At 42.1% G+C, this 22,611-nt stretch overlaps 2 protein-coding genes across 8 annotated transcripts in view; both read right to left on the minus strand.

The window, feature by feature from the left end:
- cacna2d3a (calcium voltage-gated channel auxiliary subunit alpha2delta 3a) overlaps positions 1-7,907 on the minus strand; it is a 120,589-nt gene extending 112,682 nt beyond the window's left edge. For 3 of the 7 annotated variants that reach the window (XM_088996076.1, XM_088996066.1, XM_088996039.1), the window contains exons 1-2: positions 7,530-7,907; positions 7,285-7,366 (exon numbers count right to left, since the gene is read on the minus strand). In XM_088996076.1, the coding sequence (XP_088852202.1) occupies positions 7,285-7,366; positions 7,530-7,705 (258 nt within the window). In that variant the 5' untranslated portion in view covers positions 7,706-7,907. The remainder of the gene's footprint in view (positions 1-7,284; positions 7,367-7,529) is intronic. The other 4 variants (XM_088996049.1, XM_088996031.1, XM_088996021.1 and 1 more) reach the window with 2 other exon arrangements.
- Positions 7,908-13,438: 5,531 nt separating this feature from the next.
- Positions 13,439-22,611, minus strand: part of atp6ap1lb (ATPase H+ transporting accessory protein 1 like b) — a 34,119-nt gene continuing 24,946 nt past the window's right edge. The window contains exons 4-7 of the mRNA XM_088996236.1: positions 20,072-20,310; positions 19,382-19,432; positions 18,937-19,180; positions 13,439-16,636 (exon numbers count right to left, since the gene is read on the minus strand). Of these exons, the coding sequence (XP_088852362.1) occupies positions 16,400-16,636; positions 18,937-19,180; positions 19,382-19,432; positions 20,072-20,310 (771 nt within the window). The 3' untranslated portion in view covers positions 13,439-16,399. The remainder of the gene's footprint in view (positions 16,637-18,936; positions 19,181-19,381; positions 19,433-20,071; positions 20,311-22,611) is intronic.

Genomic DNA, 22,611 nt, shown 5'->3' on the forward strand with positions numbered 1-22,611 from the left:
AAAATCCTTCATTAAACCGGTCTGGTGGGGTGAGGTTCAATTTGGATCGTTCATACAATAGCCTGCTTAGGCAAAACAGGTTAGACAACTTTCGTAATGCTGATGAGGGTCGTTATGCTGATGAGGTGATACCGGTGGGAGTGGGGGTAATAGGCCAGTCGTTAGTCAGGAATGTAGGAACAATCGGTGGGGCCACAGGGAGGGGTCCTCTGCCCCCCCAACCTGAGAGTAGGGACCTATCATAGCTGGGTCCGGCGCCACCATGTCTGGACATTAGGGATATATAAATAGGGCCAATACGACCAGTCAGACTTTAGTTCGCTGACGAAGCCTCTTGGATAGGAGGCGAAACGTCCGAAACCTTCAAATTTGTACAGATGACGGCTAAACAAACCTTCTCATCGATGGACCACTCCGGTACGACTGAGAGCTTATACAGACGGAGGTTGTAATGTCATTGAGCTGAAAAACAGTATCCACACATGCAAGCACGCGCAAACGCATACAGTCGAGGCTAGAGACTACTTTGTTCAATGACACATGAAATGAAAGAATTCAGCAGAATAGCATTGAGGAGCGTAAAATACACAGTGCTCATTCTGACAATCAATGGGTGATGTTTAATGTTTCAGAAGTCTGAAAGGCGCAGTTTGACTGCAATGCATTATATGCAGTGTAAAATAAGAAGCTATTGATCATTGTTCACATACCGTGCCTTGTTAATATAACCTTGAATTGAGAGCTGTGAGACAGATTGAGGAATTTGCGAGAGAAGACAAATAAGGACCGAAGGTGAAAGAGGTGAGAGACGTTTCAGGATTCAAAGGTCTTTCAGCAGCATCAAAATAGGTCTAAGAAAGGAGCTCACAGGAACCTTACAAATTTCCCTCAAATTACAATGAAAACTTTACTTTTGTTTCATGTGAAAAGGAAGTAAATGGGTTTAATTTGTCATCTTGGAAAAGTGATTCTAATGTCAGTTGGACTAACTTGGCGAAGTCAAGATTTATGAATGATTATTCTTCAAGTGTTAAAGGTCTTGTGAAATGATTTTTTTTTAATAATAAACACAGCTAGCTTACCCGCATCTGACAAGCAAAAGTAAACGCTGTAGATGTCTCTTATCTTGTCGTTTCGAACCTTGCATTTTGCTACTGCCTTTTTCGTGGTTTCATCAGAACGGCAATCCTTGAATCTGAATGCTTTCATCTTTAGTAACTAGCAGCAATTTTCAGTGACGCAGGCATTGTTGCCGGCTGAGTTCACCAGATTGTTGGTCCAAACAAATAAAGGCACACTCTATTGAAAAGAAAAAGTTTCTTATACTCTTTTCCATTTTTTTTAACATGGTAATCATAGAGCAGATGTGACGAGCCCAAAACAAATCTCCTGTGGCGTCTCATCTGTCAAAAGGATATTCTCCCAGAAGGTTTGCATCATGCCCATATAAATATTGTGTCATCACGTTCAAACTATTCTGGTCACTGTTTTTTTGTCAAACAGAAAATTACCAACTGTTTCGTTCACAATGCATACAAGTCTTCAGTAGATCTGTTGTTGCTCTTCATCTTTGCAAGCTTTGTGTGCATTAAATACAATGCACACATCACAGAAGGCTCATCATTCAGTGGGGAAAGGTGAGCATAACTCAATGCTCACGACCATGCAAGAAGGTGAAACATCCCCAGTTGGTTTATAAGATACAGTTTTCCAGCAACAAGGTCTACGGTCTCTTCTTTGCTCCGTTAACCCTGTGGCCCTCATTTGCATTGTATAACGACGTCGTCACTTCACGAGGAGGGTTATCTCCTCTTTGGAGGCGGCAAAGGATGAGAAGGGGGAAGAGTTTTTATCCTGTGAAAAAGATAACAGCCTGACTCAGGCTTATCAGCGGATGATGAAATCCGCGCCTCAAGCATACAGTGTATATGCATGATTGTGCATATGAGTATGCAGTGTGTGGTCATGTTCACACACATGAACCGCAGCAACGAGCCACAGTGCTTATTAACTAACGTCCTGCACAGATACTTTATGCACCTGTGTGTGTTACCAACAGCTTAAATTCTCTCATGCATTGACCCTTTTTGTGTGGAATTTGCATTTCATCCTTTTGTAATGCCACAATGCATCGGAAGACCAGTGTGAGGGTATCAGCTTATGTTTTCCACTAATGGTATGAGTTTTTATCGGGAGTTTATGCTTGCTTAACTCATTCACTGCCATTCATGAATTTATTCGGGAATTGAAAATATGACATTGAGCACCATTCCCAAATTAGTTCGGGTTTTGTTTGTTTCTCGCTTGGGTGTCGATAAAGCGTTGGCCAGACCTCTGGCAATGTTTTTCCTTCCACAAGGGGGCAGTATTTCACTTTTTTACATGTTAGTGCTTTGCTCCAGCTTCAGCTGTTATAAGAGTACTATATGAACCAATATGTATCAGAATCAGAATCAGAAAGACCTTTATTCGTCCCACAATGGGGAAATTTGCATTCCACTGCAGCAATTTGAAAGGGGATGGTGGGAGGAGTGAAAGGATAGAAAACAAGATATTCTAAGCATAACAAAATAAAAATGTCAACTGTATACTGTGCAAATGTAAATGTGCAAAACTGTTTCATAAAAAAACTGTACATAGTACAAGTATCAAGAAAGGCATATTGATATATTGCATCAACCCATATTTACAAGTGTCCAGTTTGTTTGTTTTTTTTTTCACATGTGATCATTGAGAATTGCAAAGCCTGACAGCAGTCGGTAGGAATGAGCGGTGGTACCTCTCGGGTGTAATAGTCTCTGGTTGAAGGAGCGACCCAGTGCTGTCAGGGTGGGCAGGAGGGGCGGTCCATCATAGTTTTTAGTTTAGCTAGTGTCTGTCTGTTTCCCACCTCCTCCAGAGAGTCCTGCGAGCAGCCCAGGACAGAACTGGCCCTCTTGACAAGGCGCTCCAGTCTTTTCCTGTCCCGGGTGGTGATGCTGCCTGACCAGAAGACAATTCCATAGTGGATGGCTGAAGGCACCACAGAGTCATAGAAAGTCTTTAGGAGTGACCCCTGAACTCCAAAAGTCCTCAGTTTCCTGAGTGGGAAGAGGCGACTCTGTTCCTTTTTGATTAGGGCATCCATGTTTGTAGTCCAGTCCAGTTTATTGTTCAGAGTAATACCCAGGTACTTGTAGGAGGTCACCCTCTCAATGTCCGAACCCTGGATGTTCAACGTTGCAGGTGAGGATTGTTTCCTGCAGAAATCCACTACCAGCTCCTTGATTTTCCCGGTGTTGATCTGGAGGTGATTCTGCTGGCACCAGTCTACAAAGTCGTTTGTCAGTCCCCTGTACTCCCTATCGTCTCCCTCTGCAATGAGGCCGACAATAGCTGAGTCGTCAGAGAACTTCTGAAGGTGGCAGGTTGGGGTGTTGTAGTTGAAGTCCGAGGTGTAGAGGGTGAACAGGAATGGAGCCCGGACTGTCCCCTGCGGCGCTCCGGTGCTGCAGAGAAGCCTGTCCGACTCACATTTCTTTACCCTCACGTACTGTGGCCTGTTTGTGAGGTAATCTGTAATCCAGAATGTGAGGTGATGGTCGACTCCGGCATGCCGCAGCTTCTCGCCCAGTAGATTTGACTGGATGGTGTTGAAGGCACTGGAGAAATCGAAGAACGTGATCCACACCGTGCTACCAGCATTCTACAGGTGCAGCAACGCCAAGTGGAGGAGGTAGTCGATGGCATCCTCCACACCGATGCTGGGCAAACAGTAGCGGGTCCAGCGATGAGCTTGCCAGCGGTCGCAGGTGGGCGAGGACAAGTCTCTCCAGCATCTTCATCAGGTGAGACGTCAGCGCCACCGGTCTGTAGCTGTTGAGCTCCTTTGGGTTGGCAATCTTGGGCACTGGGACCAGGCATGACATTTTCTACAGCTGTGGAACTCTGCCCAGCTTCAGGCTCAGGTTGACCAAGTACTGGACAATGACACGCAGGTGGTCGGAGCAGGTCTTGAGGAGTCGAGAACTGATGTCATCCGGACATGCTGCCTTCCTCACTTCCATCCTCCTTAGTTGGTTCCTCACCTGCGCAGTAATGACAGACAGGCAGGAACCAGGAGGCAGAGTGGCGGCTGAGGGTGTGGCAACGGTTGGGAGGACAGTTGTTGGTTGCAGGAAGTTGGTCGTGAGAGGGGGCAGGGAGCGTAAGGCCACAGTGAGAGTTGGTGCAGGTGCAGCTACAGGTGGAGTTGACGGTGGGCCGGGGGTGACAGGCGTCTTGTCAAACAAATTGAAAAAGCGGTTGAGTTCATCTGCCCAGTCCTTGTCTTTATCGTTCAATGTCACAGGGCTTTTGTGGCCTGAGATGTTTTTTCAGGCCCTTTCCGACACCAGCGACATTGCTGGCTTGCAGCTGCTCCTCCATTTTCATCCTGTAGACCTTCTTCCCCTCTCTGATCTTCCTCCTTAGTTGGATCTGCACGGCCTTCAGTTCTTCGCTGTTTCCCGACACAAAAGCCATTTTCTTTTCCTTCAGGAGGGCTTTTATGTCAGGGTTAATCCATGGTTTGTTGTTGGAAAAACACCGCACAGTCCTGGTGGGTACGGTGTTTTGTTCACAAAACTTTATGTAGTCTGTGATGGTGTCGGTGAGTGAATCAATGTCCTCCCCATGAATCTCAGTGAAGAGCTCCATCTGGTTGAGTCAAAACAGTCCCACAGAGCTACTTCAGCTTCTGTGGACCATCTTCTGACCGTGCGGGTCACAGCTGGTTGCCTCTGGACAAGGGGTTTGTACACAGGCTGGAGATCTACCATATTATGGTCTGCTCTTCCGAGAGGGGGGACGGGGGAGGGTTTGTATGCATCCTTGGCGTTTGAATAAAATAGGTCCAATATGTTATTGTCTCTGGTGGCACAAGTTACATACTGTGTGAATGTTGGGAGGGAGGATTTCAGGGAAACGTGATTGAAGTCCCCTGAGATGATGAACAAGGCGTTGGGGGACTGGGTTTGCAGCTTGTTTACAACAGTCATGAGAGCATCGGAGCATGGCAGTGCCGCCATTTGCCGTAGAGGGAATGTACGCCGTCACAGCAATGAGGTGTGAGAATTCCCGCGGCAGGTAATGTGGCCCGAGGCTAACGGCTAGCTACTCGATGTCGCGAGTGCAGAGTTTTTCCTTGATCGTGATGTGCCCAGGGTTGCACCATTTGTCATTCACAAACACAGCAATCCCTCCTCCTTTCTGCTTACCGCTGCCTGCATTTCTGTCCGCTCGTACGAGTTGGAAGCCCTCCAACTAGGCGCGAGTGTCCAGAGTGATTGCCGATAGCCATGTCTCCATGACGAGTAGCAAGCTAGCTTCTCGGTACTCCCTCAGGTGCCGCGTTAGCGCCGCTAGCTCGTCCATTTTATTTGGGAGCGATCTCACATTCCCCATGATGACGGACGGGAGAACGTGTCGGTATTTTCTCGTTCTTTTGCGGCGATCTTTCCCGGCCTGACATCCTCGTTTTCTCCTCTTGAGCTCGTCGGGGATGTCCGGTGCGGCGGCCGCTAGTCCGCTATTAGCTTGCCATGCTAGTAGCTGGTCTCGACTGTACACAATGGGATTCCGAGTGCGAGTGGTTTTCCCGTTAACAGGAGCGGTGAAAAACTAAAAAATAACGGCGATGAGCAAAAGTGAAGATGCCCATCTCATCCCCGTAGTTTTAGGGAACGAAAATAAACAAAGCACAAACAGAAAAGTAAATAAATGAAAAAGTAGAAAGGAAAAGGAAAGAGCTGCTGTGGAGACAGCCACACAGGGGGGCGCCATCTTGTATTGCATTGTAATTTGGACAGCCACCCTCATTTCAAGCTCATACAACTCCAGACCCACAAAATTTAGGAAATAACTTTTTTTTCTGATGAAAGAATAGTCTAAGGTTTCTTATTCAGTATTGACTGTTTATAGTTTTAAAACTCAATATTTTGTGGGTCCTGGAATTCGAGTGACAATGACAAAAACCTTGGTACTGAGTGGACATTTTTGCACATCATCTGGCAGTGAATGAGTTAAAAAGTTGTTGAAATGAGTTTTTGCATCAGTAATCTGTCACATCCTCGTCGACGCCAGGAGCGTGCCCCTCCCCTCCTGTCTCTCCGGACTCACGCACCTGTCCCCCATTTCCCTAATTGTGCCTTCTGGCTATAAAAGCCACCCTTACCGTTCAGTTGTTGTCGGTGTATTCCTGGAAGTCCCCCGTCACCCTTCCGCACGCAGGTCTGTTTTGCCGTTGCCTTCCTGCCTTGCTTGACTTTCTGTTTTGTTTGATACATGTGTCTCAGTAAAGATTATTGGAATCACTGTCTCCGCCGAGGATTTTGGATCCGACCTTAACTACCTTCCATCGTCCCTCGAGCGGACGTGACATAATCAGAGTAGAGAAAGTACAAAAAGTCAGCTGGCCGAAAAAGTCAGATGTCACAGGTGCATAAAGATTCTTTAAGGCAATCCGAAGCCAACATGTCAACAAAAGACAACTTATTTTCTGAGGATTTATATATTAAACATCAATCTGACTGCATCAGTGGAAGCACATGCACAAGAGTTGACCCCCAGAACAATGTGCTCCAAAACACACCCTGCAGCATCACACACATGAAGTATGCATTTAAAACAGATCATTTTGCAACTCAATCAATCAATTCACTCATTTTCTGTGTGGTTTAGTCGAAAGCATTATTTTCAAAAATCAGAAAAAAGGGGTTAAGTAGCCTCAAAACGACTGCTTATTATTCTTTTTTAATAGCACATTTCTGTTTGCAGTTGTTAAATCACTGATAGACAGATGCCCTTGTATAGAAAGTTCATTGTTGAGTGAATCTGGATAAGTGGCCACGCAAACCATATCAATTTTCAAACTCAAACTCCTTTTTAGATTCTTCTTTTCCTTTCGGCTTTTCCCGTCAGGGTTCGCCACAGCGAATCAGTCCTTCATCTTCAGAGGTTTGATTCGCATGTTTGTTTTGGCCAAGCTTTTACATCGGATGCCCTTCTTGACACAACCCTCTGTATTTATCCGGGCTTGGGACAGGCACAATATGCATTGAAATAATTTTCTAGGAGTATTTATTCCATATTACCTTCATTTAATTGGCTGTCAGGGTGCATTGTAATTGAATAACCTGCACTGATTATATGTAGGGGCACATACAAACTCACATACAGTAGCTACAAATGCGTTAAGCAAACAAAAGTAAGTTCCTCCAATTAAGATGTGGGGTGAATTGACAAACGAAGATGCAGCCAACGAACCTTCTGCAGCAGCTGGGAGCCCGAGTACTTTGCAGAGATTGACTTTATCTCCCCGCCAAATGCTGAAGCCCACAGTTTGACTCTGCAGGTTGAAATACATGTTGATAAAGAGAGAAATTTAGAAACGTGCTTTGCTAATTTGATGATTTTAACAATGACAGGAGTCACAAAGAGATTGATTTGATACAAATCGTCAACTTCCTCATACAATGCAGTGATCAAGGTAGAAACAAAAATGTACTCACACTGACGGCGGGATGCTTTGGTGCGAGCCTCCAACCTCAGTTACGCCATTACTCAGAGTTGAGGAAAGTAAGAAAAAACACGCACTCCACGCACGGACTCTGCCTCGTTCAACTCGCATTTTGTTTGGTTTACGCAGCCACCGTGGCAATGTATCCCGTTGCAGCGAAATAATCATGAAGGGAACCCAAAAAAATCGCAAAATTAGCCGAGCTGCCTGCCTGATAGATGCATGATGGACAAGTGCAGCGTCAGTTCTGTCACACTACTCCTATGTGGAAGTCGAACTTGACTTCTCCGATAAGAAAAGTCCACTGTCTTTACGTTCCTAACAGATAAAGAGGAGTAGAAAAGAGAGGGGTGGATGTTCAGGTGGTGCCTGAAAATCAACTCTCTCTCTCTCTCTCTCTCTCTCTCTCTCTCTCTCTCTCTCTCTCTCTCTCTCTCTCTCTCTCTCTCTCTCTGTCTCTGTCTCTGTCTCTGTCTCTGTCTCTGTCTCTGTCTCTGTCTCTGTCTCTCTCTCTCTCTCTCTCTCTCTCTCTCTCTCTCTCTCTCTCTCTCTCTCTCTGTCTCTCTCCCGGTCGCTCACTCACTCGGTATTTGACGATTGGCTACAGACGATGCTGTTGAATTACGCCATACTTCTGACCTAAGCACATGCTAGTATCCCTCCACCCATTTTACGCACACACACGCGCGCGCACACGCACACGCACGCTATTACAGGGTTTTCTTTAATAGATGTCCTTTGGCTTTCAAGTCACATCAAGTCACGCACTATATGGTGAGTTCACTGAAGCAGATTACGGTTAAAGTGCTGATGAAAAAAAGTGGAGTGGCTGCATACAAAAGGAGGGTGTGTGTGTGTGAGAGAGAACAGGGTATTGTTTAGCTTCTTGGTAGATGGGTGATGACATGACATTTGTGTTGTGCCCAAATGCCCCTTTGGAGCAACGTCGCACTATAAATGTGTGAGCATATGGCTTGTGAAAGATGATGAGAGGCCTTCAGGCGACACGTCCCTTGTGACAGCTCATATTTCTCTTGGAGCTGCAAATATTCTGGAAATGCTTTGTGAAGAGGATCAGCAACACCGAATAACTAATTTACTGTATATCTGCACATTGGTGCCCTATACAGACACGGAGAGCCTGACTTATTGGGGTGACAGATTCAAGCTTTTCTCTCACACTTGATGTGACACGCAATTGGGTACACTGTACGACACAGGTGTCAAAGTCAAGACCCGGGGGCCAAATCTGGCCCGCCAGCCACATCATTTTATTGGGCCCGCGAAACCTTGTGAAATTATATGATGCTTGCTAAAGTCCGAACCAAAATGTAAACCACAATAACAGTAATTATTTTTTGTGGAACGATTAAAGGCTTTCTTATTCTGATTCTGATTCAGATTTGAAAACTAGTTATTCATTAATTTGTTGTGCGCTCTATATGCAATATTTGGAGGAGATTGAACTTCCCCAAATTCATAACGGCCGCCGGGAGGAAACCGTAACTACAATGTGGCCTGCAGCAAAAAAATGACTTTGACACCCTTGCTGTACGACATCATCATGAGTTTCTGTTGCGCTAGACATTCTGGCAGCAGTCTTAGCGTTTTAAACAGTAATCAAGATAGTAGTTTTTATTAGCGATTGCAAATATGAGAGAATATTGGTCTGGGAACTCAACAAACATTTATTCTGTGCATGCTCTTAAAAAGGCTTTACAACATCCGGGTATCACATGATTAGCTCGTGTCACAGGTGACATCAATCTGCGAAATTACCCCAATCATGTCTTTGCCACACACATACACTCAACAGTTTCTCAACAACAGTAATTATTATTACTATTGTGTGGGATATATAAATAGGGCCGATACGACCAGTAAGACTTTAGTTCGCTGACGAAGCCTCTTGGATAGGAGGCGAAACGTCCGACACCTTCAAAAAAAAGTACAGATGACGGCTGAAGAAACCTTCTCATCGATATTATTACTAATATTATTATTATCGTTATTATTATTATTATTATTATCATTATCAACGCTGCAACAATGATGTAATTCATGAACCGGTATATGGTGGTGTACACTGTTGTTGTTGTTTTTTTGTCTCTTAATCTGAAGGACACATCGCATTGTAAAGAGTTCCCTGTATGAAGGAATGACTTCCATTCCTCAACCCAAAACCACAGATATATTTTGTTAAATGGGTATCCTTCTCCCGGTGCCACTTGCTGCTTTTAATCACAGCTTTACTTGATCTCATTCATGAACATGAGCTGTATGATTTTCCTCCTTGGTTTGCTCTCATTTTAATTTCTATTGTGCTCTTCTTTTGGACCAGCTGCTCATCAAGATCAACTTGGATGAAACATAGGAAGGGTGTATTGACATAACCTGATATGCTGATCCGCTGCTGCACATACAGACCTTTTCATCCATTCATGTTAAACCATGCCCCAGAAATTTTACATTTAAGCAAACAATACATCTTGATGAATTAATCCATGCTATTTTGTTCATCTGAATTATGTTACGGAAATCATTGGTCATTCTTACATAAATCCGCTTGTGGAGTCATTAAAGAGGTCAATAATTTCCTCAATATAATTTACTTGTGAAAGCCTGCTGAGAAACATTTATTGAGCTTTGCCCCCAAAATCAATCATGTCCTTGAACGAAGGATTTGATTTCTGATCTTAGACAAACACCGCGAATGGCCAAGGCTGCATGTTTTTTTTTGTTTTTTTTTAAGTGAAGGTAGGTTGAATCTTTTGGGCAAATCTCCACATATTCTTCCTAGTTAGTGAAAAGTGTCTTACATTAATAATTCTGAAGTGCAACTTCCTTCTTATACTCTTATTTTATCTCACTTTGAGAATTCCACGGATGTATGGCACCACATTGCCCCTAAGGGGCCAAAGTATGCACCGCAGAAGCATTCAGTATTTATTTGTATTGTTTCTTTAACGGCTATTGCTTTAGAATATTTGAATTTTACTTTCCTGTTTGTATAATTTTTGTTCAACTTGTTATTTCTAAAATGTAATTTGCTCATGGCCCCTTAGGTCACCGTGGTGAATGAGTGAATCGTAGATAAATCAATGAGCTGTAAACGTACACTTTGTAGTCCTGTTTGTGAGGGAAAGACATGCCCATTTCATGGTAAGATCAGAGCATTGTCATCAAATGGTGAGTAGTTTTGCTTTTTTGATTGTTGCTGTGCTGATGACGATTTTGTGTTTGGGAGCCTTTTACTGAGGAGTGGCTTGTTTTGTAGCCACAAAGGGACATAAGTCTTCTTGTGCCGGTCCCAAGCCCGGATAAATACAGAGGGTCGTGTCAGGAAGGGCATCCGACGTAAAAGCTTGGCCAAAACAAACATGCGTATCATACCTCTGAAGATGGAGGTTACTGATTCGCTGTGGCGACCCCTTGAAGGGAAAAGCCGAAAGGAAAAGAAGAAGACTTTCCTGTTTTAATGTATGTGTGTTATTTTAAGTTATGTTTGAAGCTGATTTCTTTCAACATTTTAAGGAATTAAATCACACCAACAATCATTTCAACATGACAGGGCATGAAACACACCCTCAGGGGTCCCAAGTTAGTCCAGCAAATTTGTAGGCCTGTGAAAATGAAATGAAATGAAACAAAAAAGTAAGATAAAATGAAGAGGAAAAATAAAACAAAAAGCTCAAATAAATACTGCAAAGAGATAAGAAAAATGCACAATTTACAGTTTGAATGTGTGCAGAGGGAAGGCAGAGGTGAACGGAGCAGAATGAAAATGCAAGAAGCTTTACACTACAGTGTCAAAGTCACGGCCAGCGGGCCAATTCCGGCCCCCTTGGTCATTTTATGTGTCCCACGGGCGAAAATTATGTGCGTCAACTTTCATAATTGTTACTGAAATGTCAAATTACCATACATTGAAATGAAACATTTTATACTTGACAAAAAAAGAACCCAAATGTTCCAACATGCATGGATGACTGGGCATGATGCTGTTATCGTAATTTTGAATAGTTGAGATTTTGGTAGTTGAATTAATGCTAGGTTTTGAAATCAATTAATGAAAATAAAAATGATCTGAGGCTTTACTTTTGGCAATGTCAACAACGGTGACCACTGAAAAGTGTTTGAACAATTACTCACTGTGTTTGGATCAAAGGGTTTTAGTGAACGCAATATAAGGTGCAACGTGAAATGCAATGTGTGGCTATTTTCAGTAAATTTTACATTTTGGTCCTCGAGGTTACATTCCTGGCGTGACAAAACACTCAGTTCATCATTTAATATAGACGCATAATATTTACACCAGGCTGGTTTGCAAGCAGACATGACTCAACAGAGGACACTCGCAGGCAGGTATGCTTGATAAAAAGGGAGTCAAATCACAATGGATGTTCATTTCACCCAAGAATCACTGCAGGAGCACACATAGCAGCTTTGACAAGACCCCAAGAACAAATTGTGTACAAGAAACCTCTGTTCAAATGTAATTTTTCAAGGCATTTAAATTTAGAAATATCACGTGTGACTTTAATTTCTCTGTACCTCCTTGAACTTTAATAAACATTACAGAAGGATGTATTCTATTTACTTCCGTTGTCACTGGTAAACCAGTTTAAAAGAGAAGTGCAACGTGATTGCAATATTTGTGGTGTATTTTTTAATGACTTCTGCAGACTTTTGGAAAATGATTTCATCAGAGCATTTTGGTTCGCCTGACCGGATATGCTTGATTGCAGTATCCGCCAGATGTCACTGTTTTAACGATGAAAAGCTTTCTTCAGCTGTCATCTGTACTTCTTTGAAGTTGTTGGACGTTTCGCTTCTTATCCAAGATGCTTCTTCAGCGAACTAAAGTCTAGCTGGTAGTTTCGGCCCTATATATATCCCTACTGTCCAGACGTGGCGGTGCCGGACTCTGCTAGGATTGGGCCCTGCTCTCAGGTTGGGGGGAGCAGAGGACTACTCCCTGCGGCTCCACTGATTACTACTATTGTCCTGACTGATGATTGGCCTGATTGCCCAATTTTTATGAATCATTATCACCTCATCAGCATAACTAAGCCTCTATTGACTAAGCAGTCTGTTCTACGAACGATCCAAATTGAACCTCACACCACCATGTCGGTTTAGTGAAGGATTCTGCCGTTTTATGAAAATAGCCTCTTTTACTCCCCTTTCAAACCATTTATTTTCTTTCGCTAAGATTTTAACCTCCTTGTCGTCAAATGAGTGGTTGCAAGCTTTTAGGTGCACGTGTACGTACCGATTGAGACCCTCTAGTATTATACCTGCGATGTCGATAAAGTCTTTTGTTTGTCTTTAGTCTTTCGTCTGTTGTTTTAAGTTTGAGGTCCCAAAGCTTCAACATAATGTTCGCACATACCGTATACTGGCGAAAGGACCCCAAATGCCCAATACAAGCTTTCTTTCGCTCTGCCCACGATTGCGTTCAGTGCCGCCCCAACACTCGATGGGGCGTTTTGTTGAGTGTGATTTTGGAGTTTGGCACTATCTAATAACCAAGGGCCAGCAGATGCTTCGTTCAATCATGCATATTGTCACTGTATGCATGTTGTCACTGTGCAAACATACTTGATGTGCAAAAGGAATTTGGGTGAGGAAACCTGTCTTGATAGAAGATGTATCATACATTTGCGCAAAATGCTCTATAATCAAGGGAACCCACAGCCCAATGCATCTGTTGGATACTCACGTAAAAATAAATTTACGAAGAAAGCCCCCACTAGGCGAAGCGTCAAATAGCACAACTGTCATAACAGGAAATAGTGTCAGAGCTCAACAGCATGAAAATGTCAACAAATTATTTATTTATTACTATGATTTGCTGTGGAAAATAAATGTAATAAAAAAAAATCTAAACACATTATGAGTCTATGAATAGGAAGTACCGTTTGGTGGGGGAAAAAAATTGTGCATAGGTCTGCTGTTATTCTGGGAGAATGAGCATATTATTATTAGTAGTAGTAGTAGTAGTAATAATATTAATAGAAGAAGAAATAATAATAATAATAATAATAATAATAATAATAATAATAATAATACATTTAATTTACAGGCGCCGTTCAAAGCACCCAAGGACACAATGAAAAAAATTCTAAATGTTTGTGTTCACAGCAATAATTATTTGACAAGGCCAACAAAAACAATTATATACCTGAGTGTGCAGCAGCATATGTGGTGCACCATGATCCATTCACAGAATTCATATTCGCCACTGCCCCAACAGGCTTTTGATTAGCATCTCATTTGCAATAATAACATGCCTAAGTGCTAAAATTAGATCCTCCTATGCTGATAGGAGAGCCTTAATTCGGAGCATGCGGTTGTCTTGACTGCAAGATCCAATTAAAAGTTGACTCACCAATTCTTGACAGACATTAAAGCGCGCCAGTGGAGCAAAGCAGTGATTGGCAAAATAACAGCAGTCATTGTGAGTCAGATAAATATATACAGTATTTACACATACATTCACACACACTTTTTTTTTTAACCGTAATAAAGGTGAAAGTGAGATTGGCAGTTTTAAACCTATCTATGAGACCTATGCCCACAAAGTCCACAATCAGGCAGTTTTGAGATTTCTCAACAGCTTCATGCCAGATATGCTATAAAAATCAGTTCTGCAATGGCAACGTCATCATAAAAAATCATGAAAATTATTATTAATAGTCGATGTACATTTCTTATTCAAACTTTTTTTTTGTTCAATCTTCAAAAGTCAACATATGAATGTGGGCACTTAAATCTTCCATTGGCATGGCTTACCCTGTTAGACGATTTTTTTTATTATTTTTATAATTGAATACTGACATCTAGAGGATGTCTTGTAATATCACACCACCCAAAATGAAATCGTTGGTTAGTTATTCAACATGCGTTTGAAAGTGTATTAATAATAATAATAATACATTTCATTTCTAAGGGGGTAAATTACAACAAGTTAGTCCCATATGTAGTAGATGGAAAATATAAAGAATACAATTTATGTACCTGTGCTGCTCCAATTATGCAGTTTGCGGGAAACAAGTAGACATTCTTCAACCACTCATTGCACTGCAAACACGTTTTCATGTGACAATTGAATATAAAATTAATATTAATGTTTGTAAATGTACTCATCCAGATATCAACGCAGCACAAATGCTCCACTAAATATCATTTATTGTTCAATTCGTTGGTCCTTGGACAAACCACCCGCACTTATGCCCAAAGAACACATTTGACACTGCTACAGATTGACAGAACTGCCATACCGAATGTTAAGATATCTACTTATTGTCATGCTGACACTTTTTTTAATCAGTGGTAATGACTTTCTGTTACTGTTGTTGTTTCGAGTGTGGCTTCTGGCCATATCATGGCATCTATAAATCACAGGTCCTGGATGGTATCCCACAGTGTTTTTTTTCTCTATGGCAATAATTTGGATTTACAGTTAGTTAGATTGACTGCACTTGACTTCATCAGAACCATCTTAAAAGAAAGTCAGACATTTGCAGGAAGAGGGGAAACAAAATCACATCACCAACCCTCATCTATTTGCACAACATTGTGTAATTTTGCTTCTTATATTCAAAGTAAATAACCGATGTCAAGAGATGCGGATGTTATCTACAACTTTGTCCTTTTCTTTAGGAGTTGTAGCATAATCCTGTATTGGTAAGTTTTGCATGATTATATTGTATATAAAAAAGATGAAAAAAAAGAGACTTCTGCAGAGTGACACTTCTGTATGTCTGTGTTTTGTACATAGCTGAAATGGTCTTATACACAATCTCTCACTCAGAATATTTTATGGCAACACGTCTGAAGCTTCATTTCGGCAGTCGCAACCACTTTCTTGGCCGGAAGACCCGTTGCCCCCCCTTGTCCAATATTTTGACTCTCACAGAGCCATTTCATTGCAGAGATGCACTCTTGTGTCAGCCTCAGTCGGGGTGTCTATTGCTCCATTGTTCTATATATAGTTTTAAAGTCTTTTGGTCAGTGCTTTTGCTACTAACCAATGTTGTGCTAGTTTGGAGATCCCCTCGCCATTCATCTGCATCCATCTGGTCCGTCATAGGCCATTTCACAGTTAAATCCCAAGCAGCAGTCTTGTTTAGGGACGGCGTGAGAGACATGGAAGGCTCAGAATGGCCGTTCACTCCAGCCAGATGCTCGACCCGAATTTCCTTGCTATTCCATTGGCTTGGGACCCGGAAGGTTCTCAGACTCTTTTTGCTCTTGATTGCTTATTTTAAACTGCACTTCATGCAACACTTTCCGTTTATCGGGAAACACTGCACTCACTCATATTGCCCAACTTTTTCACGGCATGCAGCTAACACGACTATTCCAGTGCTAAAACTGACTGTTTGAAGCTTATAGTTGTTGCAGCGGTAGGACGATGTATACCTTGGACAAATCTCTAAATGTGGTGAGTGGTGGTAGTTTGTAGTATGACACTTGTGAGTGGCCCTTGTATTACTTTGATTCAATTGAGAGCATCTGATATTAGATGTGTCAATGATAGATCGCTGGGTAAGGGTCGCATGGCTGGCTGTGGTAAAGGCCGCTGTTGCCTCTCAGGGCGGCAGGACTCTCCTTGACCTTTTGACTTTTGGATCATGAACTGACGGCCCAGGAGAGGCTTGAGCATCCGGACAAAGGATGCCAAGATACAAGTCAATGAGGAAAAAGTATCCTTCCATTTACTTACATGTGATTTACAAGGTTTTCATGTGAACAGGCATTTTGTTGAAGAAATACTCTGTGGAGAATACTTTTTCCATGACTTGCTTTCTGCCACAGGCTTGCTTTTCCTCTCTTTGCGCCTGTCTTCTTTGCTCAAAGGCTGTTCTTGTCCGGTAGTTCAGCCTCTGGACTCCGGGGGAAGTAGACGGTTGCTTTGTGCTCCTCATAACGGTCGATGTGCTTGAGATGGACCACCATGTGCAGGGCGTAGGCCAGGACCAGGAGCAGGATAAGTGACGTCACCAAGCCCATGAGGATGGCCGGCGTCAAGAAAGTGGCACAGTCACTGGCTGACGCAAACTTGTCTGACTGCACGTTGAAGGCCTGAATCTGCAAGAGAAGGCAGAAATCTGAGATTAGTCTGAATTAAAAGGGGACAAGTGACTCTTACTGGGTTTAGTACACTCGGGTTGAGACAGCCTAGTAGATGGCCAAGCACACTGACTACAGACAAGCCAACAGACTGCCAAACGTACTCTATAACAGACTGATGGGACACCAAAGGAAATGGCTGGCAAACACAGTCATGCAAAGTATGGCATCAAACAAAACAAGCAGGAGGCGAGAATATGACAAGGCAGCATCCTGAACAATGAATATTTCTGATACCAATGAGGCCAGCCCATGAAAAGCAAATTCATGGCCATCAGAGTGTCGTCTTAAAGGACAACCGACGCCGCCAGACAAGTTGTGTCCATAATTTGTAAAATCATTTCAAAGGACTTCTACTGAGCGTATATTAAAAAAGATTCCACCGCATATAGCTATATTTTATGTTTTAAGACTCGCGCTGAATATTCAGGAAGTCTTGTTTTCGAGTTGATGACAATGTCTGACCTGATGTCACGTCTGGAACGCCCCTGACCGAGAAAGCGACGCAAAATGCATTTTGGGTACTTTGTTTGGTCTGAAAACTTCGTGTTGATCCGCGTTAATGGCGAAATTAGAAATAAAACACATGAATAAACGCAATGGTGAATTGTTGTGTGTTGAACCAATACTACTATTTGATACGAGTTGACACAAATTCCCAGCAGACAAATAAGCCCATTTCAAACGGAGCTTGGGCACCATCTTATGCATTTTCCGGGACGCTACATTGGAGTCCTGATTGCTCAATTGATACGGAAGTACTTCTTTAATCGATTGCAAACATTTATGCTTTCCTCTTCATACCTATTTGATTCATATTCATAACTGGATGAGTAACAAGAAAGCATTTTCTCCGAATCTGAAGCCATTGTTTTGATTCTAGAGCAAGACACGACGTACTGGCGTGACGTCACAAACAAGGGGGCGGGACCTTCTGAGACTGAAACTTTCTGAGGTCATTTTGAATTAGTTTTGGAACACTTTAAGGCATTTTTATTGGTGTTTTTCATTAGATTAAAAATATCAGCCTGCATGTTTTGGGTATTTTATATGCTATTAAACGTTTTTCTGATGTCAGTTAGGAAACAAAAAAATGGTGTCGGTTGTCCTTTAAAACTAACTCCTTTTCCTTTTCCTTTCGGCTTTTCCCTTCAAGGGGTCGCCACATCGAATCAGTGTCCTCCATCTTCAGAGGTTTGATCCGCATGTTTGTTTTGGCCAAACTTTTACGTCGGATGACCTTCCTGACACAACCCTCCGTATTTATCCAGGCTTGGGACCGGCACAAGAAGACTTATTTCCCTTTGTGGCTACAGAACAAGCAACTCACTCAGTGTCCTTTAAAACTAACAATGCTGATTAATTCCACCTGACTTATGGTGATTGGTGAGGCAGATGTATCAAGTGAGTCACGATATAAATCAAAGGCATTGGCGGTTGCACCTTTTCGGCTGCACGAATATGCCAGCACTGTTTTTGATTTGGGAGGAATGTCAGTGCTATTTGATTATCATCGCTGGACAGGTCTGGGGCAATTGTGCTTTTTTGCGCCTGTAATGGGCAGCATTGTCACAGCCCCGCTTTGTTCAGCGGAAAGGTCGGTGCTGACATTCTGCGGCTGGATGGATGAATGGCTTGAGGAGCCCACAATGAGAAGAAAGGAGCGTCAGCGCAGAGCGCCGATGCCTATGTGGAACTGTCGCTGCTGGAAATTGAAGCAGATTTATGTGGGACAGGAGATGTCCCACATATTTTCATCAATGGATGCTACAGCTTAGTGTTTGCTTTCAACATTTAGCTTGTAACAGACGTGCACATTCCACCGTGACTTCTCTGATCCACTGGTGAAAGACACCTTGATCCTCTCTTCTTTCATCTAGAACTGCTTCATGCAACAAAGATGGTGCACAAAGTGAATGACTGTGTCTTTTGTGTTGTGTAACATTATTTGGTATTTGTTTTTTATTGTTGTTTTTTTTTTTACTTCAAGATGGCATCACAAGAGTGGCTGCCTTTACAGCATCACCTGTATTTGTTTTTCTCGTTCTTTCTTTCCTTTCCTCATACTTCCATAACTGCTGCAAGACGAATATAGGCTAATCCAATCCAATTCATATGAAGCATTCAACAGAAGGCTGCACGCTAAAAGCATTGTGGTGTGATTTTTTTTCAACATGAGATCAGTGAGACCAGCCTCTGCTTGTCTAAGGAAAGTTGCCTGAGGTTACAACACCTGCATCCCCATTTTCAGATCGTACCTGGAAATCAGTGAAAGTGATGTGCCAGTTGGCTGAAGTGTCGGTGTGGGAGCTTGGCACCAGCAGAGTGTCATATTTGTGCAGACTGCTGACGTGTTGGCAGTGGTAGGATGACGTGGCTGGAGCGTAAACCTCACTGGCGTTGAACGTGGCCTCCTGCGTCCAGTTGTAGTGGATATGCACACTGTCTAGGGTGAACCAGTTTTGACCTGCTGCTTCGTAGAAGGTGTTTGACATCTGAAGCCTGGGGCAGAAGGCGTACATAATATCTCAAGATTTTCTGTCTGTACACAATGAAGTTCTATTATAGTATTTCATGGATTTCCAAATAGCCTTCTTTATTTTAGGAGTGCTTTTTAACTCCTGGATGACAAATATAGTTCAAGAGGAAATGTACATACAGAAAAAGGTGCCGAGTGTTGGAAAAAAAATGTTCAATAGATACCTGATCACAAGACCTCGCAAATCTTCCACATCACCAAATTTTAACGAAAGCCTGTAGAAGAACAACAAAAATACATTATTCAGGCCTGGAGTCAAATAACATTCTGGCCGCGACCTGTTGACCTTGTGCCCTCAGAGAACAGCTACAGGTGTATCAGAGAAAGTATTACAGACTCAACTACTTTTTTCCCTCAAAAGCCATTACCACCCTAAACTCATATATGCACTGAGCCCACCCTGACCCTGACCCCTGTTAATTCTTTGCCAGCTTTTGCACAATGGTCAATCTTGGAACATTGTGCGATACTACTAAGGTGACAGTTTTCTTCTTTATCTTTGGGCATTTTTGTTTTTGTCCTGATTTTTTTTTCATTTAAAAATATTCTAAATATGTGTTTTTACTGGAGAAAAGGTGGTTTTAATCGCATTGTTCTTGTGTATAGTGACAGTAAAGTGCAGTGCAATCTACAATAAACAGATTTTTCCGTTTCACAGATGTTGCAGTTCCAAAGAAACTGTCACAAGCTGATCATGGATTCATTCGATTTGATTGTTAACTGATGCAGTTTTGATTGGCATCTTATGCAGCATCACCTCCTGTACTATATACTTCATTTGCACATAAAAAAGGACAAAGTAATTGACCACAAGGCAGTAGCGCAACGACATTGCTGGAGTTGTTGTTACTTACGTGGCCTTCTCCTTGGTGCAGACAGAGCCTTTGGTGTCCACGGGTGAGTTGGCATTGAACACCCTCTCAGTCAGGTCAATGAAGGTGTGGTTCTTGTAGCGGATGGCCAGGCGCTTTGCTTTGAAGAGAATGCACGTCTTGCCGTTATACGAAACACTCAGGGGGCCATACGGTCCCATCAGCGACTGGAGCAGCTTCCTCTTGCTGTGTGATATGCCTGCATGATGCCACTTGAAGGGCTGGGAGAAAATAAAAGAGTGGCATGGAAGGCTGTTTACACCGGAAAATATGGTATAGATAGTGCCGGCAAGGCCTTCTCAATTGGCCTAATTATTACAACCGAAATTCTAATACAGTAAAGTCTCGTTATATCGATATTCAAGGGAGTCCGAAAAAATATCGATATAACCGGGACTATCGATATATCCGACCCTGTTTGCATGTAATTTTCTCCGTGCGTGCATAGAAATAGTATCGATATAACCGGGACTATCGATATATCCGATATCGATATAACGAGACTTTACTGTACTATGTATTCCAAAACTTCTTTTCACTTATTCCCATCAGACTTTTCTTTTCATTTCCTGCATAGTGTATGATGGAATTTTTTTTTAAGGGAAGCAATCAGATGTCAGCCTCTTTGTACTACCGCGTCAGTGTAATCGGCCCAAAGCGTTCAAAATCAGTTGTGCTGGCCAATGAAGCGTTAAATCAACCGTAGGAGTGTTTCTTTAACCGAGCGGAATTCAAATCCATCTCCCAGGGCCATCTAAGTGGCCAATGATAACCTCATTACCTTTGCATCCTCTGACTGCTTGGTCAGAATATGCTTTCTTGTTACACATCCAGTTATGAATATGATTCAAATAGTTTTGAAGAGGAAAGCATATATGTTTGCAATCGATTAAAGAATTTATTCTATGCCATTTTGAGGCAACATCGGGGGGAAATGTATCACCCAAAAAGAGGCAGAAAATGGCGTCTAAGCTCCTGTGAGGAATTAATCAGCCCGTTTCCACCGGCTGATAAATTCCTTCCATGGAGCTTGGTCGCCCTCTTCTGGTGGCTTTTTGGTGCAACACGAGGTTCTCAGACCAAACAAGTACAGCTAAATACATTGACGTGATGGAAGGACTGCTACAATGTGTCTTTTTTTCGGTTAGGGGCGTTCCTTCAGTGATGTCACGTACGGACTCGTCACCAACTCGAAAACAAGACTTGCTGAATATTCACAGCGAGTCTTAAAACGTAAAATATATGCGGTGGAATCTTTGTAAAATACGCTCAGTAGAAGTCATTTGAAGCCATTTTACAAATTATGGACACAACTTGTCTGGAGACGTCGGTTGCCCTTTAAATATCCATTTATTTTGAGAGTTTTGAAAGGCGCTTAGAAATAAAATGTATTATTATTATTATTATTATTATTATTATTATTATTATTAAATTGTGTATCTGGAGCTCGATGGTTTCAGTTTGTTCAACCACTTGACAAAATGAGAGTAAATTCAATCCACCATTTTATTTAGCGTCATCATTTGATTTACTCTAAGTCTCAACTAAACAATGTCAAGTCAAAAGGGTATTGTTATGTACAAAACCACCAATTCAAGAGGAATTAGGGACCTTTTAGGTCAAACCGCAGTCAACCACAGTCAATACAATAGTGTGTGTGTGTGTGTGTGTGTGTGTGTGTGTGTGTGTGTGTGTGTGTGTGTGTGTGTGTGTGTGTGTGTGTGTGTGTGTGTGTGTGTGTGTGTGTGTGTGTGTGTTTAGGTGCACTAATACTTTTGTCCACATTTCAATCTCTTGGCTGTTAAAAGGCTTTGGCTCTCTTGTGTAGTAATTTGAAATATACCTTACATCACTTGGAGGCTTGAATGATTACACACTGGAAAAATACCCTACTATTGTGATTGGAGGAAGTTGTAATGTCATTGAGCTGAAAAACAGTATCCACACATGCAAGCACGCGCAAACGCATACAGTCGAGGCTAGAGACTACTTTGTTCAATGATACATGAAATGAAAGAATTCAGCAAATTATGAACACAACTTGTCCGGAGACGTCGGTTGTCCTTTAAGGTTAATAAGCCAGAATGTAATGTTGCAAAACGGACAAAAGGAATTGCACCAAAAAAAATCGGTTTGTTATGTCCCAGGAATATTTTGCTAAGGTAAATAATAACAATAAATATATTTGTAAAGTGTCCTTGAGAGTTTTGAAAAGCACATTGAAATTAAATGTATTATTATTATTATTATTATTATTATTATTATTATTATTATTATTATTATTATTATTTATTATTGCCAAGTAGAAACACTGCCCCACTACAAATTGTCCGCTAGAGGGAGACAGTAAGTCTTGGACTGTCCATGCACAGTAATCCAATTGTTACCCATTTGACTGAATTGTACTTAAACTAAATGATTGAATCAATTAAAATACCTGGTGTTACAGTGTTTAACCATAAATAATAATTGTAATCCACAATTCCATGATGTAAGCTTGCGTTGCTAGGAGTTGAAAGATG

This window comes from Hippocampus bargibanti, linkage group LG01, assembly GCF_051943395.1.
Source record: "Hippocampus bargibanti isolate YZ-2025 linkage group LG01, ASM5194339v1, whole genome shotgun sequence".
NCBI classification, from domain to species: domain Eukaryota; kingdom Metazoa; phylum Chordata; class Actinopteri; order Syngnathiformes; family Syngnathidae; genus Hippocampus; species Hippocampus bargibanti.